This window comes from Cynocephalus volans, chromosome 4, assembly GCF_027409185.1.
Source record: "Cynocephalus volans isolate mCynVol1 chromosome 4, mCynVol1.pri, whole genome shotgun sequence".
NCBI lineage: Eukaryota > Metazoa > Chordata > Mammalia > Dermoptera > Cynocephalidae > Cynocephalus > Cynocephalus volans.
This window is the reverse complement of record NC_084463.1, coordinates 132,292,047-132,310,329: the sequence shown is the minus strand read 5'-3', so window position 1 is coordinate 132,310,329 and position 18,283 is coordinate 132,292,047. Positions and strand designations below refer to the sequence as shown.

Here is an 18,283-nt window from a genome sequence, read left to right as displayed (position 1 = left end):
AGGGAAAGCTGCTCATTCAAATTAAATTGCATGCTTTCTACATCATATTGGCTTTGCTGATAATCCACTTATGCTAAATGTCAATTTCAAAACCACTGGGTCTAATTGCAAAGGCTTTAGTTCAGTAGTCAAAACAGAGACATTGAATACTAGACTTAATTAGAGAAATTTGGGGGATGGATGAATATCATTTAAAAGCATCTGTCCTTAATGGGATGATATCTACATAACTGCAAAAAATGGGTCTGAGAAAAACTTCTGGTGGTGTAACACTGTTAATCCAGGAAGCCAAAATGTTGTGCACCGGGAATGGCATTTCCCTGGGAAAGAATTCATGTGCTTGTGAAAAATTTCATCAAGGACCCCATTTCTATAATGCATTAATACTAGTGTAGCATAGTGGATAAGAGTATGGGCCTTTGGCTCAAGTCCTTGTTCCATTCTTTACCAACTGTGTGACCTTCTAGAAGTTTCTTAACCTTTTTCTCAGTTCTCTCTTCTGTGAAATGGGGGGTAAGAACACTTCAGAAAGATGTCTTGAATAGCACATATCAAAATATTTGTAAAACACTTAGCATAGCTCCTGGCACATAGTAAGCCATCAATATAAAACATGTGTGTGTGTATTTGTGTAAACTAGTAATTACTTATGTGGATGCCTGGAATATAACCCAATGCAAATCACAAAACAGGCAAATCTCAGTGAGCTAGCTATTTAGATACCCTCTCCATTGCTGTGATTGACCACATCACATGCCTAAGGCACAAAGTTTCACTTATACAAGGCAGCTTTGAAATGGGAGACCCAAATCATTTCCAGCCAACATCTGCATTATGGTTATCTGTCAGCTCTATAACTTGAAGCACCCTCCTCCCTACCTGAATCATCAAGTTGCTTTTGGTATTCAGGACTTTCCTCTCAGCATCCTGGAATGCCTTCTGCAGCCTCTGCTCCATTGTCTGAGCAAACTTGCAGGACTGTATGTTGTCTGCTTGGCTCACAAACTGCAGCACTAGAATGAGAGTAATAAATCAGGGCTCACCAAAGCTCTGTGCCTTAATTCCTTGGATTTAATAGTGGTCATGATATAAAACAACATGATTTTAGATTAGAGAAATTAGGTAAATAAACAATAAGGCTGGACAAGGTTTGACTGTAGTTTTGAAAGTGGCTCTTAGAATGATTTATAACATAGAAGAATTAGACACACAATTGAACCCAAGATTCCCACCAATGCAAAGAATTTTGTGATCTTATTTTTTTGGAATATGTAGACATCTGCTCAAAGACTGACAAATAATAACTTGAGAGATCATGCCTTTTATTTCTTTGGAGAGGAAAAAAATCAATTGACCTCCTTTACAAAGTTTATTGTTTCAATTGCAATGGTTTCTCCACTCTTGTGGTTTACAAATTTTGCAGATCGAATATCACCAGGGAGCTTGAAGAAAAGAAAGATTCCAAGGCCTAAGCTCAGGGATTCTGATTCAGTGGCATCTGGAACCTGTTGCTCCAAACCACGGATTTTATGAATGTTCAAGTCTTATTAGTATCCACTGGTAATAGAGGAAAAAATAAAAAATATAGTATTTGATGCTCATAAGTACTAATTATATAAATCGGGAGGGAAGGCTCCTGTGATAGAACATTTCTAATAAATCCAGAGTTGGAAAAGTTTAGACTGATGTGCAGAGAACTTGGACATTTGATTAGCAAGGCCCTTTGAAGATGGTACATAGAGACTTTAAAAGATGACATAGCAGCTGGCAATGGAGTTTTTAAACAGGTGTCTGCTTGGTACCACCTCTAGTCCCAGAATGTGTAGGAATCTTTTCCTTTGAGTTACTTGCCTGTTTTCAGCTGGAAGTAGCCTGCAGGCTGGGGATTCCACAGGGAGGCAAGTATTGCCACAGACTGTAAATTCAGGGCATGTTGCTTCAGATCTGCAGTGACGTTGCTGACTCCATAAACACCCAGCACTTCTATCACTACAGCAGGCAAGTACACCAACTTCCCTTTGGTAGCATAATAGCCAACTGTGATATTATGAGAATATTCCAGAATGTCCACCTACAAAACAAACAGTCCCACAGAACTCATGGTTTATTTCCACAGTAAGTTTTTCTTGGTGTCCCTTAGAACCACACCTGTTATTCAGCAAGGCTGGGGAACAGGATTGTTCTCCTTCAACAAACATTCCAACAATCCTATAAAGCATACGTGGATTGGCAAGTCTCAAAATACCAGAATACAACAAAATACAATTTATATCAAACCTACATGGAACAGAATTAAATCCGTGTTTTTTTATTCTTTAAGTGCCTCGGCATAATCCTGTGAGCACCACTTATGACCAAAATGGCAGAGAGGAGACAGCTGGCAAAAGAGATTTCCAGCAAATGGAATGCCGGGAAAACCGTTTTATCATATTTCTATCATTGATAGAAATTAAAAGGCAGAAATGATAGATTAAGTGGGGCGCCTTCAGCGCAATGGTCAAGAAGTAAATAAATTCCTCTCTCTAGAAACAGTAAGAAGAACCATTGACTCCATCCTTGGCTTGTAAACTGGTTCGAGACCAAGGCAGGATGAGCCACAGAGAGTTTCTCTTACAGCTGAGTCCTGAGGGACTCTGATGATCTGAGCTCTTTCTGTCCCAACCAGAAGATTTTAAGGCTTTAGATCTTATTCTTTTTGTTTCATTTTGTTTTCTTGGTGTTGCATAACAGCTCAAGGTGTTTTTTTGTTGGTTTGGGGTTTTTTTTAAGTATATCAAATGTAATGTTTATTATAGAATTAGTATGTTTGGAAAACAGAGAAAAGAGTCACAACTATCTCTAATGCCACCACCACTACCATAATCCAATCACACAATCACTTTTAGGTATATTTCCTTTCAGTCTTTTTTCCTGGAAAGACGTATTTCATATATAAACACACATGTATTATACATGAACATACTTCAAAAAGTTCATGGAAAGATTGGCATTAGCTCTTAATTTTACTTTTCCAAGAACTTTTTGAAATACCCTTGTAGGTATATATACATGCATACATGTACGTATATACATATATGAGTATATACGTACATATATGCATGCACTGTAGATATTCCTTCATAACCTCCCTTTTTTCCAATTTTTTTTTTTATTGTGGGAAAACATACACAACATACAACCTATCAACCATTTTTAAGTGTTGCTCAGGGGTATTAAATACATTCATAATGGTGTACAACCATCACCACCAGCCACCTCCAGAACTCTTATCATCTTATAAAACTGAAACTCCACACTCAGGGTGTTTTTAACACCTGTGTTCACCCTTATTCTTGCCTCTCCATTGGTAGTATCCTGTGTATTTTCCAAAGAAACCAAGACAACTAACTGATTTTGCAACAGGATGGGTAAGCCTTTTGCTCTTCCACATTGGGTGTCTCCTCCATTAGTCTGTTTCCTAAAGATGGGGTTCAAGACGATTTTAGGCGTAAGAAGAGATACTTTGGGATGAAACATGGACACAGAATGAAACAACAGTAAAGCACCCCATGAGAAAGTTGCTCTCTTTCTAATAGTTCTAACTACTTCAAGGAGCAAGTCTCAGTTCAGGGATTAGTTTCTTTTAGGGATTATTTTCTCTAACCCTTGCTAATTCTTTTTTTAAACAAACAAAGGGACACCAGGCTCAGCCTCAGAGCCTTCAGCGATGTCTGGCTTGAATTTAACAAGCTGTTTTGTTTCTATTATTCTCATTTTCACCATTACATTTTATTTGTGGCAAATGATCCTGATTTTCACTTATGGTGGTAATAGCAAAAGTCCTTTCAAAAGAAATGTATGTAAGTTTTAAAAAGTGAGCCAATTTTTTCTTTAAAAAATTAATACTAATTGTCACAGTGGTCTGTGATGATATGCAGAAAAGACCAAAACTGTGAAGGTAGCGTGAAAATGGCTGAAGTTTAGAAAGAACTGTTTCAGGCAACTAAATGGGAACATGCACATTTTCAACTTTCAAATAAAGCTTCTGGTGCAGAGACCACAGAAACCTCTCATGGAATGCATTTTTCTTCTTTCTTTCTTTCTCTCTTTTTTTTTTTTCCGGAATTGTACAAAAGAGATTGACAATGACCAATAAACTAGGTGCCAAATCTCATTTGTAGTCAGTCCTTGGTGTGATGGATGGGAAGGGGATCACTAAGCTGGATGCAGCTGCAGAACAGAACATCAAAGGAAGAAGCCAGAGTAATATTTTTTTTAAGTGGTGCAAAAAGGAGTCCACTGACTGCCAATCGCATTTACTGCGTTAAAACCTGGACTCAAACCAAGAGTATAAAGCAAAGCTTCCATCACTTGGATATGCCATTGAAGCAAGCCAGCAGTTGTTAAACAGTACTTGGCATTAAAGTGTTCGGAGGAAAAAAAAATGTTTACTTCCTGTCTGCTGGCCATTTAAGCAAAGTTGGACTGGATTTACAAGTCGAAATAATTTTCAAGTGTCCAGAAATAAATCATTATTTATGATGGTGCAGAAGATAAAGGGAAAAGCAATGGATCATTTCTAGAGAGTTACACAAATGTTATTAAATATGTTCCCCAAACGACGGGATAATGGAATGGTTGAAAACAGTACACCCAGGCTTTTTTTTAAAAAAATCTAGACATAAGGCAATTAGTCTCAATTTTCCACCTCAAAATTTGACCTTTTTCTCTAGCCACTATGTATTAGCTATTTGCCAAAATGAAGAAATATTCTACTGGCAAGTGTGATTATTGAATCTAGAAAGGAGGAAAATAATTTAAACATATTCTGGACCCAAGAAGGAGACATAGATGCATTAGCCTGATTAGAAAGCAAGGGGCTTACGTGCGCCGAGACATCACTCTGGTGGAAAGCCTTGCGCAATGCCTGCGTGAGCCCTTTGGCTACATTGAGCTTCAAGGATTCACTGATCTGCACCCTCCTTTGGCTTAGAAAGAGAACTGTGGGGCAAAACAGAAGCATGGTAATCAGGGTAAGGCAGCAAACCTCATAATTAACAAGCCTTTCTCTCCTCCCAGCCACCACCTTTCGCAAGTTCTGAGCAAAGCTGGTAAGCACAAGTCCCACTGGGTATACGTGTTTAGGCTTGGTCTTGGGGCAATGGGAATTGAAGAATTTGAAGCAAAGGATTGCATTTTAGAAGGTTCCCCTGACTACAGACTGGAGAGCAGATTGGAGATGGGGGACGTCTGAAGGCAGAAAGATAAATTTGTCTGTAGTTGCAGAAATTTAGGTAAGCGATGATGACAGTGGGAATGGAAGTGGCAGAGGGAGCTAGGGTGGAGAGAAGGGGTACTCAGAAGGCAGAACAGAAAGGAACTGGTGGCTGATTAGATGTGGCTGCAGTGGGGGAGGGGGCAGGGAAGAAGAGAGAGGGGAGAATGTTCCAGACTTCTGCCTCTGGGGGGCTGGGGCTGCCCGGCCCCTCTGGAGGGAGAGGGGATGAGGAGAGGAAATCCAGATGGTATAATTGCTTCAGAAATAGAAAGAAATACTGTACTTTCTGCTGTGCCTAGTTTCACAATTTCCCGTTTTAAAACAGGATATATCTCAAGATACAATTTCATTTCATTCCTTGTGGGGCGAGGAGGGAGGTGGATGCGAGCATTCAACATCAGTGAGCTCTTTCAAATAATGTCTAATGATTTTTTATAGCAAACATTACCACACTATTAAAAACACCCTGTGCATTCTAGGCCTGCTCTGCTGCAACTGGGGCGTGGGGGCTAAAAAGATGGCATCTCAGTTTTGCCTGTGGTTCTAGTGCTGCCTGCCCAAATTTTCCAGAAAGTCTCCTTTCTAACATCAAAGGAAATCCTGGCTTCCCACATAGTGTACTGTAGCTATACTTTAAGTATCTGCTGATTGAGAAAATGCATGACAAAAAGCCTTTCTGAGTTCTGCTGCTCTTCCCAAGATTTTTGTATATTACGAATCGCAACATTCATTCATGTGAAACATTGATTTGATTCGCTCTATGGCAACTGGGGGCACATTTGCATTCTCAGAACTGGGGTTTCCCAGGGGCTTCTGATATCAGGACAGATCCTAGTATCCATTAATGCTCCCCCTGTTCGCTGACACTTGATAAAGATCAAGGTCTCTCAGCTCCGGACCTATTGATGTTTGGGCTGGATCACTCTTTGTTGCCAGGGACTGTCCCATGCATTGTAGGATGTTAGCAGTATCCCTGGTCTCCATCCCACCAGATTCCAGTAGCACCCCATCCCCAAGGCGTGACAACTAAAATGTCTCCAGACATGGCCAAATGTCCCCAGGGAAGGGAGGGTGATGGCGGGGAGGTGGCAAAATCACCCCTGGTTGAGAACCACTGATCTAAAAGAAAAATAATTCTGTTACATCTCAGAGGCCAGGTTTGCTGCTTTCAAGTAAAATCACTTGAAAGTAAGGACACTGGACTCTTACCTGTCTTCACCAGGAGCCTACTGGACATTTGACACTCTAGGTTGGAGGCCATTTTCCCAGTTGTGACCACTGCAGCCGATGCAGCAGGAAGAGCAACATCTGTGTTTTCTGCAGGCAAAGGCGGCATGCGGGTCGCCTTTACTGATGCTGTGATGGATGTCAACGCTGCTGTGATTGTCAGCGGACGTGGGGTGGACGCTCTGGGCATCTCTGGGTTGGTGGGGTTTGGGAGGCCAGTGTGCATGGCTTGTGGTTTCCTGGGGAGGTGTGTTGTGGACAACAGGCCAGAGGCAGGGCCCGTGTTCCCTTGCATGGCTGTATGAATGCTCATGGTGTGTGCCGTTCTTGCAAACATGTAGGTTGGCGTGAAGGGGAAGGCTGTATGGACTGCTGCTGGTGTTGCCTTTGGGCCAGATGCCAACTTGTTTGTGACATTTTTAACAAGATCTGTGGTCAAACTGCTCTTGGCTAATCCTGATGCCACCACCGAAGGGCTGCTGCCAGTGCCCTTACCAACCAGGGCTGCAGACAATACCGGTGGACTTGATTTCCTTAAAAACAACATGGTGGCTGCTTCTGCTGCTGCTGCTGCTACTGTTGGTTCTACCTTGGGTGTCACTGAAGAGTCCACTGTAAAGAAAGAAAAAACAAAATTTGTCATTGGCTCAGTATGCACATGTTACCTGTTCTGATAATGAATGGATGTAGCTTATGGGTTTTCTAGGATAAAAAGTCTCTGTACGCTGGGCTTGCAGTGGGGAGAACTTAGGCAAAACAATTTTAGGCTCATTAAGTCAATTAAACTTAATGAGAATGCCACTATGGCAAAGCTATGGTTGATAATAAGGACACAAATTCTGAATATTTCAAAAAACGAAGTGGGCAAAGAATCAACAACATGACTATTTGGGGCTGCTAACTCATTCCTCAAAGGGGGTCTGTGCTCCTTCAGAGCAAAGCTGGGGATCTGTGTTGAGCTCGAAGATGCTTTGGTCACAGAAGCAGTCATACCCATTTTTGGGAAACAAGCTACCTGCATTAGTGGTTGCACCTGTCCATTTCTTGGGGCGCTGAGAAAGCTGCAGCACTTTGGAGGGGGTCCTGGAAAAGGCACTGGTCGATTTAGAAGGAGATTCAGCAGTAGAATGATATCTCAGGATACTCTGGAATGGTGTGGAAGCATTTGTCACAGGTGATGGATAGATGTCCCTGTAAATTTGAAAACCTATATCTGTTCCATCTGAAAGCATTTCCTGCAAGTTAGCCATAGCAGTTACACTTGGTGAGGTTAGCAAAAAAGGACGTGTTGACTGGGCATGCAGCTGCAGAAGGGGTTGAGACACAGAATGTTGACTTGTGGATGGGTAATATTCAACCTCAGCTCTTTGGAAGTCTCTGAAATTGTTGTTGTTGCTTGTGGACCAGAGGTCTATATGGTTTCCAGCCATGGTCACATCTGACTGTTGTCCAGGCTGGTCAGTGCTTGCACCAGGGACAAAATCCTGAATCCTAAAGCCTTCTGTGGTCACTGAACGCCCAGTATCTTTGAAATCCTGAGATGTTACTGCATTGGCAGCTGAAGTTAAACCACTAGGAGGAGTAGTTGAAGTTTTCCAACTTGTGAAGTTAACTGTGTGTCCATTTAAATTATAATTTGTTTGCTGCTGCAAGCCAGATATTGTTGCTTCTGTGGAAAGGGATCCAGTTTCTGCTGAAAGAGAACTCCAGAAAGCATCTGTGGTTGCTGGCTGTTTCATGTCTCTGACTGAGAAATCATAGACATCCGTGGGGGAGGGAGATGCTGTCACCTGTTTGGAAGCTGAAGCTGGCAACTCCGAATGGCCCACAGCAGCTGCAGAAGTCTCTGGATGGTTGTTGGAAAAGCCAGGAGATGGGGAAACAATCCGGGTGGTTTGTATGGAGGCTGTGTAAGGTGGAGGTGATCCTGAAGAAAGGAGCTTTGTTCTTGGTGTTGTAATGATGGGAGATGAAATATGATCCGTGCTCAAATCAGAGGTCATTCCATTTACAGTGTGAAGACTTGAAAGCTCTTCACTTGGCAGGGCCTGGAGAGGAACCGACACATTTGCCTTTTCATTTTTCCATAAAACTGCTGTCATGCTATCCTCTTTCCGCAGGGGAAATATCCAAGCTATAGAAAGACGATTAGGAAGTTTGCGTGAGTGGAGGGAATCTGTAGCTGCAGAAGGAGGGGAACCATCATCGCCCTCCTCTCGAGGAGTGGACATCTCTGGTACAAGGGACGGAGAGGCATGATTCTCTGCAGGCTGGAGGAATGTGAGCATGGAGAGAAAGTCAGCTGTCCCGTTGGAGGGTAATATGGGAACTGCCCCAGAAAGGATGCCTTTCCCTTGACCGGGTGTGGAAAAAGGCAGAGGAAAAGGCACCAAAGAGGAAGACGTATGCTCAGCCGAGAGGGAGGGCCCTCCGGAATCCTCTGGAGCTGCTGACAAATGCGGCAGCTTAGCGGAGTCATCTGCAGTGGCAGGAGCTAGCTTTCCGCGGGTCACTTCTGCAGCCACTGCTTCTGCAGCCACTGCTTCTGAAGTCTGGAAAGGGGAAGGCTCAGCCACATGGGTCGCTGCTGCAGTGCTCTTAAAAGTTGGCAAAGACACCCCACTGTGTACTCTTCTGGCCACCTCGGCTTTGACTAGCTGGGCGGATGCAGGGTTTGAAGCCACTTCCAACATGGACCATGAGGCAGTTCCACCTGGAAGCCCAAGATGACTTCCAGGTGCTAGGGGATGGGGAGACAGATGGGCCAATTCTGCTGTGGAGCTCAAAAACCCAGGAGCAGGGGAGCCTGCTGAGTGGGGACCCTGTGTGGGGGCCAGCTCAGGATACAGCTTTGTTGAGGATTCAGAAAATCCTAGATGAGGGATGCCTATGAAATCCTGGGCATTTGGGGATGGAGTGTGGATCGTTTTGTCAGAAAATGGGTTTAGAGGATTAGCTGGGCTCTGACTTGAGGAGGAGTCGGCTGGAGCTGTTTGGGGGACTGAAGGCACGTTGGCGGGTCGCTCTGCTGGCTTGGGAAAGAGGATGGAATGAGGACCTTCAGAAGCCAATGAGGAGGAGGGAGGTGGTGGGAGACGCAGGCGGTGGCCTGACCTCAGGGGCTGTCTGGAGATGGAGGGAGTCCCCACCCGCCCTGGCTGAGATGGGAAGACAGAGGGCGAGGCTGGCGCCACCGCGACTGTGGACACCAGGGGGAGCATGCTGGAGAGAGGCAAACCTGACACGTGGGTGCGAGGCCTTGCTCGGACCAGGGGCTCAGAGGACTCCTTGGGAGGTTCGAGGGAGGCGCTCTGTCCACTTCCTTGGTAAAGGGACGAGGAGAAGTCCATGGGAGCCCTAGCTCTGCGGTGGGTCTTGGGCAGAGGAGTTCGGGCTGGCTGCCGCGAGCCTGTGTCATCGGGGGACCATGCCAGCACACGCTCGCTTCTGTCCACTGCCGAGGAAGACTCAACTTCTGAGAAAGGCCATGTTGGTGAAATCGGTAACAATTTCCCATGAGGAAATGACTCTGGGGTCAGGGTGACATTTATCTGTAGATTGTCCATTCCTGCAAAACAAAATATCAGGCAGTCAGGCATCGGGTAAGGACCAAGTGCCTGCTTGGCCGGCAGTGGGCAAACCGGGCACTGCCCTGACCACACAGAGCTCCCACCCCAGCATGGAGGACTCTTGAGACCAACTCAAATGATAACTTAATTGCAAGTACGCAAATGCTGCAGCCAACCTGCAGGGCAGGGTTGGTAAGAAGCAGTCTCTGATGAAGTGATGGTTAAAGGAAGATGTGAAAGATACTCATGTATTTTTTAAAGGTTTTTTGGTACCACCTAGGAGGCTTGGACTGTGAAACTCACAACTCTGAAAATCAAAGACTATGTGGCTACCTGCCATGGCTAATGACAACAGAAGCCTCATCCAGGAACCAAAAACTAAAGAAGGACTGCATATCTGAGCACAAATCTTTTTTAAGGATCCTGAGGCATCTCAGGTGAAATATTCGAGGTTGGCTATGTTTGGAAAGATGGCTCCAATGAAACATATTTATCTTCCTGGATTTAAAAGTATTCCTGACATTATCATTTATTCTATGTCAAATAGCAAAGATTTTTTTTTCAGATTTACTATTTCAGAAAAAAAATCCAACCCCTCACACTTAGGATGGATACATCTCTCACAAGGCCTGGTGTCACTACAAGCACCTGTAGGGACCAGAACTGTCAGCACCAATGTGTGAAATCGCAGGCAGGAAAGCAAGGGGGCAGGGCGCAAAATGGTGCGGTCCACAGGACAGGAGGTGACAGAACAACTGACGAGAGAGCTGGAAATTTCACATGCTCAGAGGAGAAACATCATCCTGCTTAATGATTCCCCTTTCCCTGGTTCTGTAGTGTTGATGGTTGATGACCCCAGAGGTGGCTAAGTGTCCTTTAATAATATTTTAAACTAAAAATGAAAAGAAAGAAAAGGTACTTCCAGAGCTCTCTACATCATTAGCTAAAAATGTTAGAACCATCTAATAGAAACAAACCAACCAAGAGGTGAAGTCAGAAGACAGCCACGGCCACCTGGAGCTGCGTGCATCTTTGGGCCACCATCACATGAAGTGGAGGCGACTTACACACCCTATGTACCCCACCCAGCTGCCGTGAAGAGCAAATGAAATTATGGAGGTGGAGATGGAGGGAAGAGTCCTCCAAACAGAAAAGCACTAAACCAATGAACTGTCATGACAGGCTCTAAGCCCCTGTGTTTTTGTTTGTTTAACAGAAGAGGACACTGTGGCACAGAGAGGGAACACCATTGCCAGAAGCCCCATAACTCATCAGGGACAGAAGCAGGTCCAGATGCAAAGTCTCCCCACTCCCAATGCCCTGCTCTCTCTCCAGACAGCTTTTCCCAAACCAGTTCCTAGTCTTTACTCCATCCCCATCATATTCTGCCAACAGAAACACCAAACAACTAAGCCTAAAATGTTAAATTATATGAGATTTTAGAATATGCAATATTCTCTGTAGCCACAAAAGCTAAGCAGTGATGGTTTTCTGCAATAGTCTTTTCAGTTCCATTTTGTGAGTCTTGGAAAAGAAAGGATGGAAGGTGTCTTTTACTCGGAATTAGGGAACACACATAAAATTTTTTCTTTCTGAATCTTGATTTACTTGTTTTTAAAATTCCCCATTCTTGGGATACCTAAGAAATTGGCCTTAAGTCATTTATAGAACACGTCAGGGTATAAAGTCAATTCTACATCAGTCAACGGGCTCATTGACTCGATTTTGTAAGCAAGACCAACTGCTTCTCCTGGGCAAGCCATCTTCATAAGCCAACTTAGCCTGGTTGTCTCCTTATCAACAGATCAGTATCATTAGAGCCCTTTCCTGTGGGGCCCAAAGCCCCTTCTGGCCTCTGCTAGCCTAAACTCACCTTAAAAAGAAATGTGGCAAGAATCATAAACAGCTTCAGGACACCAGAGTCTACATGGCATTTCATCAAAATACATGCATTTTGGGGAAACTGCTTCATGGTATGCAATGGAACTTGTGTTTCTATATTACCACGTGCAGCCTAAAGAGGAAAAGTAGGTACCGTTTTCAGGCCTCAATCCTTCCTGTTCATGTTGCTAATCTCCTAGATAGCCCCAGCTTCAAACTTTGCATGCAGACATGTCTGGTTACTTGTATGGGTGACAATAACATCCACATAAGGTAGTTTTGCACTTCAGTGCTTTCCAGTTACACTTTAGAATCCATTTTTTATTACTTGGATGTCAAGTGAAATCTACACAGGATTTCTTCTTTTGTACTTTCATTGAACATGGGCTCAACTCATGAATTCAAGAGTCAAAACAGATTCATCTTATTTCAAGCACATAGCCTCGTAACTGAAAAAGGATGCTACTGGCTGAACAGCTTTTTCTTTCAGCAAGTCGTTTCACAAACTCTTTCACAAAAATGTTGCAAACAGGATGGAGGAATGGGTGCTGCATGGTCATGTCAGGGGATGTGTAATGGATTGAATGACCACAGCCAATGGAGATTAGAGCTTAATAAAGGAAAGACTTTTCTCATTATTAAAACTATTGGAAATTGAATGAATGGGCTTGAAGTTAGTGAGTCCTTCACCACTACAAGTGTCCAAAGGTGCATATTTTAGATTCATTCATCGCCACCCTCCCTCCTTCCTTCTTTCTCTTCCTCCTTTTCTTCCTTCCATCTGCAAGTGTTGTATTCCAGACACTGGGTTAAGCAATGACTTAAGGAAAAACTATATGTGATCTCTGGATTCCTGGAACTCATAGACCCATGGAAGATACGGACTTAAACAGTCTCACAAATGTAAAAATGATCAATGTTGCAGATGAAAGATAATCCTTAAGGTCATGCAATAATGGGTGTGAGCTATCCAGGAGGTCAGAAAGCACATCACTGAGGAAGTGACTATCAATATCTAAAGAAGGAGTAGACGTTAATCAAGCAAAGAGTGTAGGGAAAGGCATTCCATGTAGAGAAACAAGAATATGCAAAGGCTCTGTGGCAGGAAAAAGCATAAAGAGTACAAAGAACTGAAGAATGTAACCATAGCTATGTTGGGAAGAGCAAAGGTAGGCATGGCATGAGATAAGGCTGCAAAGGCAGGCGATGGCCAGACCATTGGAGCATCATAGGTTTAGTTTGATGGAGAACGTGGGGATGGGTGATGGACAGTAGTAAATTTGTATTTTGGAAGAATGATTCTGGCTGTGGAGTGAAGAACAGACTAGAAAGTGGCAAGAATGGATGCAGCTGTAGCGTGGTCTGTCGGCATGCTCATTCTCAGATGTGCCCTCTCTCATTCCTGGAAGCCCGCTACCACTCTGTAAGCAGCCACATGGAGAGGCAAACCTCACTACACCAATCCACAGTCTCAGTGGAGCCAGGCCTCCCTGGCATCCCAGCCCAAGCACCAGATGCATCAATGAAGAAGCCTCCAGATCATTCTGCACCCAACCATTTGAATCGCCCCCACTGTTTAAGTCTTCCCAACTGATGTCCCAGACATCAAGAAGCAGAGATAAGCCATCCCCACTGTGCTCTGTCTGAATTCCCTAAACCATTAGCACAATAAAGTGGTGGTTGTCTTACAACACTAAGCTGGGGGTAGTTTTTTGTGTAGCAATAATAACTGAAACAGTACATATGGGGTGGTGTTTCTCACTTGTGGGAAGTGAGTCTCTACAGCTTTAATTACATTCTCAAAAGGATTCATAAGCCAAAAACCAGTTAAGAACCCCTCATTTCAATAAAAAGTAATCCTGCTTTATTCACAATATTTTAGAATCATGGTTATGCTAATTAAGTAAAATATATCTGTATTAACTAAAGTTGCATCATGGAAGGCATAAAAAGGGAAGAAAATTTTTGAGGGGGAAATGAGAGATAGATGGTATTAAAGGGGACAGTAAATTAGAAGTAGGGAAAAGTAAAATTACAGAGAGTTTAAAACACTAAAAGGAAGGCAGAAAAGCAAAAGTTTGATACAGATGGCATGTTGGCCACACGCTAAGGTCCCTGTCTGCTGACTGTCATGCCTTTTGTGATCCCCGCTCTGTGAGTGTGAGCAGAACCCAGATTCACTTCTAACCAACGGAATATGACAAAGGTGATGGGGTGTCACTCTTGTGACTCTGTCATCTTACATAAGACTCCATCCTGCTAGCAGACTCATTCTGCTTGATGGCTTGATGAGGAGGCCATATTGCAAAAGCCCATGTGGCAAAGAACTGTGGGTGGCCTATAGCAACTGCAGGGAGTCTCTAAGAACTATGAACAGCCTCTTGGAGCTGACAGCCAGAAAGAACCCAGGACCTTCAGTCCAGTGGCCACAAGGAAGTGTACTCTGCCAACAATCTGAGTGAGCTTGGAAGTGGATTCTTCCCCAGCCAAGCCTCCAGATGAGAGCACAGCCCAGTTGACACCATGACTGCAGCCTTGTAAGACCCTGTGCAGATAAGCTGTGCCCAACCTCTTGACCCATGGAAACTGTGTGCTAATAAATGTATGTTGTTTTAAGCCACAAAGTTTGTGGTAATGTGTTACACAGCAACGGAATACTAACATAGGTAGGGAGCAGGGAGCTGTGGAAGGTGCACCGTGAAGCAGGAGTGCAGGAAGACAAGGCAGAGAAAAGGGTACCATGACTGAAGAGCAGCATGAAGGTGGTGAGAAGCTGCCATCAAGACTGTCAAAAAGAAGCACAAGTGAACATGTTTGCTTGGAATATCATAGAGAATGAGTCAGGAAAGAAAAATTCTAACATAGTGCCTGGGATCAGAGGAAGTTATTTGAAGAGAACACAGGGCTTTGCCTGATGAGAAACAAAGACACAACAGAAAACATGTTGGGATGTTGCTAGGAAACAGGTTGTACTCTTATGCTGAAATCCCATTTTTCAAGGAAAAAAAACCCACCAAGCCATTCTAGTCAAGCTACTGAATTCTTGTTTTTCTCAATGAACCCACTGACTTCCCAGTCTCTCTCCCCATCAAAAAACTATAATTTTCTTCTTCTTAAAACGACATGGATTATTCTTTGCTGATAAATATGGTAATGGTCTTTGAAAATAATCCACACAAAGCAAAAGGAAGTCCCACACACAAGAGAAGGAGATAAACAGCGGTGCCTTGCTGCGCAAGCCCCAGCCTGGCCACATTTTTCTGGAAGTTTACAATGATCGCCCATCAGGGGCAAGCCAACAAGTCTCTTCTGTTTGTGGGAGACGGTGTCTCCCACAAAGGGACTGGTAATCCAAAGAATTTTACTGGAAAGTAGCTTACATGGTAAGACATTTGAGAAGGAGCTGGATGAAGAAAGATGGGGAACAGAGATGGATTTGTGTTGGAAACAAGAGTGGAAGCAAGCAAGAAGAAGACCCTCAAAATAATGAAGAGAAAAATTAAAATGAGTCACTACTTCCCACTTCAAGGAAACAAGAATGGGTAATCACACAAAACCCTATTCAATATGCAATATATACACACACATTTTAAACTAAGCTTGTTCAAGCCAGGTAAAAGAAAAAAAAAAAAGAAACACGATTCTCAGAGCTTCAGGAAAGTGATAAGTCACTCCTGTAAGAATATCAGACTTAATAAGTGGCACAAATCTGGTCATCATGCATAAGTACACACATGCAGGTTAAGTGTCAAATGCTACTTTGTGCTTAGCAAGTTTGCACAGAGTCCCATGAAGTTAAACTTAGCCTTGAACTAAAAGCCTCAAGAAGTAGTAGTTCATTAACACAGTGAAACATTAAAAGAATTAAGAAAGTGCTTGGCAGGTTTAGGACACATGGAGCCTGTCATGGCTAATGTCAAAAACGGTGAGAACTGCCTCCCTAGTCTTCGCAGATCTCGGAGGCCCACGTGGTTACACACAAGTGAGTAATGATGGATTATCGAAGCCCCCTCGGGATCATAGCACTGCTGATTCATCACTCTCAGTACTTGTACACCAGGCGCAGACCCGCGCTGTGATGCTGCTATGCCCAAATTATCCCTGCCACATACCAAGCAGAACTTCAGCTTCAAAAAAAACACACACCTGTATCAGGCTCCTCTGCTGCTCTCTCTTCTCCGAGCCCCTCTCCGCTCAGTCCCTAGGGCTGTATCAGTCCCCTGGCCTTGGCTGTTTTGATCCCACACCCCAAGTACCCTCCTTTCCAAAGCCATTCGAGTCTACCACTTAAGGTGCGTTCTCCATTCAGATTCAAGGCTGCCTGGATTGCTTCCTGGTTTGCTCAAAACTACTACTGTAACCCAGCCACAATCATGCTCCTTTCCCAGTCAGCATCATTCCTTTCTTTGGCTGCCGGAGGCATTGACGAGAAGAAAGTCTTCCCAAGGCCAGCCTAGGTATAGGCATGGCCACATTGTCCACCTAGTCATGAGACGATCCACTCTCCCCACTCACCACCCTCCTGCAGACTTCCTTAATTGCAGCACTTAAAGAAAAGCAAACCCCATCACTAACAGCTCTTTAATGTAGGAAACTAAGATAACCAATTAATAAACATTAATGAATATACCAAACCCCTCTTTCTCATATGTCAGAGAAGTATCTGCAGCTTTCTATCAGGCCCTAGAGTCAGACTGCCTGGATTTAAATATCACTTCTCCATATGCTAACTGTGTGACTTTGGACAAGTTACTTAACCTCTCTGCCTCAGTTTCCTCATCTATAAGATGGGGACAATTACAGTACCTACCTCATTAAATTGTTTTAAGGATTAAAATGAGGTGATACACACAAAGACCTTAGGACAGTGCCTGGAACATAATCCTCAAAAAATGCTAGCTATTATTAGTATTATTATTGTTATCATTATTTGTTCAGCCCAGGATAGGCATGGATGCACTCAGAGGCTTCCTTAGAGGACCTGGATGCCAGTCAGAATGCAGAAATGCCCGCAAACCATGCATCGCCAGAATCCCACACCTCTATGAATGCCTTATAGTTTGTGGAATATATTCATATCCATCATCTCACCTTGTTCTTCACAGCACCTGAGAGGTGCCGGATAGAGGTTATTATCCCCATTTACAGGTGAGAAACCAGAGCTCAGAGAGGTTGGTGCTGGCCAGGCCAAGGTCCCCTCGAGGGTTACTCCATAGCCCAGTGTGACTCAACCCTTTTGGCTCCAGATCCAGGACTCTCTGCACCACGTGGAAAGGAGTCTGTCTTCCTCCATCTCCAGGTCTGGGGTGGACTCCATCCTCCCAGGGTGATCTGAACAGACCAGAGCCTACACCATAGCTGCCTCTTCCTTCTGAGTCTGATGACGTGTCTCTCGGGTGCTGCTTCAGTGAACAGTACTGATCACTGGTCTAGATCACCAGGACCTGTCAGGCTTTGAGTCCCAGAAGGTCAAAAGAAATGATGAAGAGCCATTGCCACGCTGAAGCCTCCATCCACACCCAAAACCCACTTATGCGCCAAACCCTTACATGGAGCACAAGTTCTGAAGTTTGGCACCTGGGACAGTCTTGCCTGAGCTGATTTCTCTTGGGGCTTTTTAAAACAAAAGGCACCACTTAATAGAATCAAATTGCCGTTCCTTGAAGTGATGCCAGCAAATAAAAGGTTCTGTTGTGTATCAACAGAAGCATTTTAACTTTCAAAGCTCTTTCGCAATTATTTTCTTTTTTAAAAAGTTTACTGCTTTCAAATCCTTTATGGAACAGGTTTAAAAACAAAGATGATTTCCCTCCTCATTAGAAGAGTAATATAATTTTACTTCCATCTTTTTACACCTGGGTTTATGTGATCATTACAGAAAAATGTAGAAAAGATGGAAAAGTAGAAGGAAAAGAAAAAGATATCCCCCTCTGCCCTCAGCCCTTGCCACATGCATGTCCTACCACGTCGGGAAAACCACGATTCACACTGAGGTGAGTTATACTTCCAGATTTTGTTCTTGGAAAAGCTTTGGTTCGCTTGCTATACAGACCTGTGATCACACTGCACATCCAACTTTGTGCTGCTTTTTCTCTTTTAACATTATATTCAAAGTATTTTTCTAAGTTAGGTAAGGCTGCATATTATTTCCACTAAAATATGGCATTATAATTTGTTTAACCATCCCCAAATGTTACTACACAGGTTGTTTATAAGTTTTCAGTATTATAAATAACAGCCTCATCACCTTCTAATTTTGTCATCACAGTCACTACGCGTCAGGTAGGGCAGCCACAATGACCTTTCCTGGACTAGAACACCACACTCACAGAAGGTCACTTTTTTTGAA

At 43.6% G+C, this 18,283-nt stretch overlaps 1 protein-coding gene across 2 annotated transcripts in view; it reads right to left on the bottom strand.

Moving 5' to 3' along the window:
- Positions 1 to 18,283, bottom strand: part of KIAA1549L (KIAA1549 like) — a 272,564-nt gene that overhangs the window by 95,408 nt on the left and 158,873 nt on the right. The window contains exons 2-6 of one of the 2 annotated variants that reach the window (XM_063095748.1): positions 7,518 to 10,052; positions 6,467 to 7,096; positions 4,865 to 4,980; positions 1,852 to 2,071; positions 880 to 1,013 (exon numbers count right to left, since the gene is read on the bottom strand). In XM_063095748.1, the coding sequence (XP_062951818.1) occupies positions 880 to 1,013; positions 1,852 to 2,071; positions 4,865 to 4,980; positions 6,467 to 7,096; positions 7,518 to 10,052 (3,635 nt within the window). The remainder of the gene's footprint in view (positions 1 to 879; positions 1,014 to 1,851; positions 2,072 to 4,864; positions 4,981 to 6,466; positions 7,097 to 7,517; positions 10,053 to 18,283) is intronic. The other variant, XM_063095749.1, reaches the window with a different exon arrangement.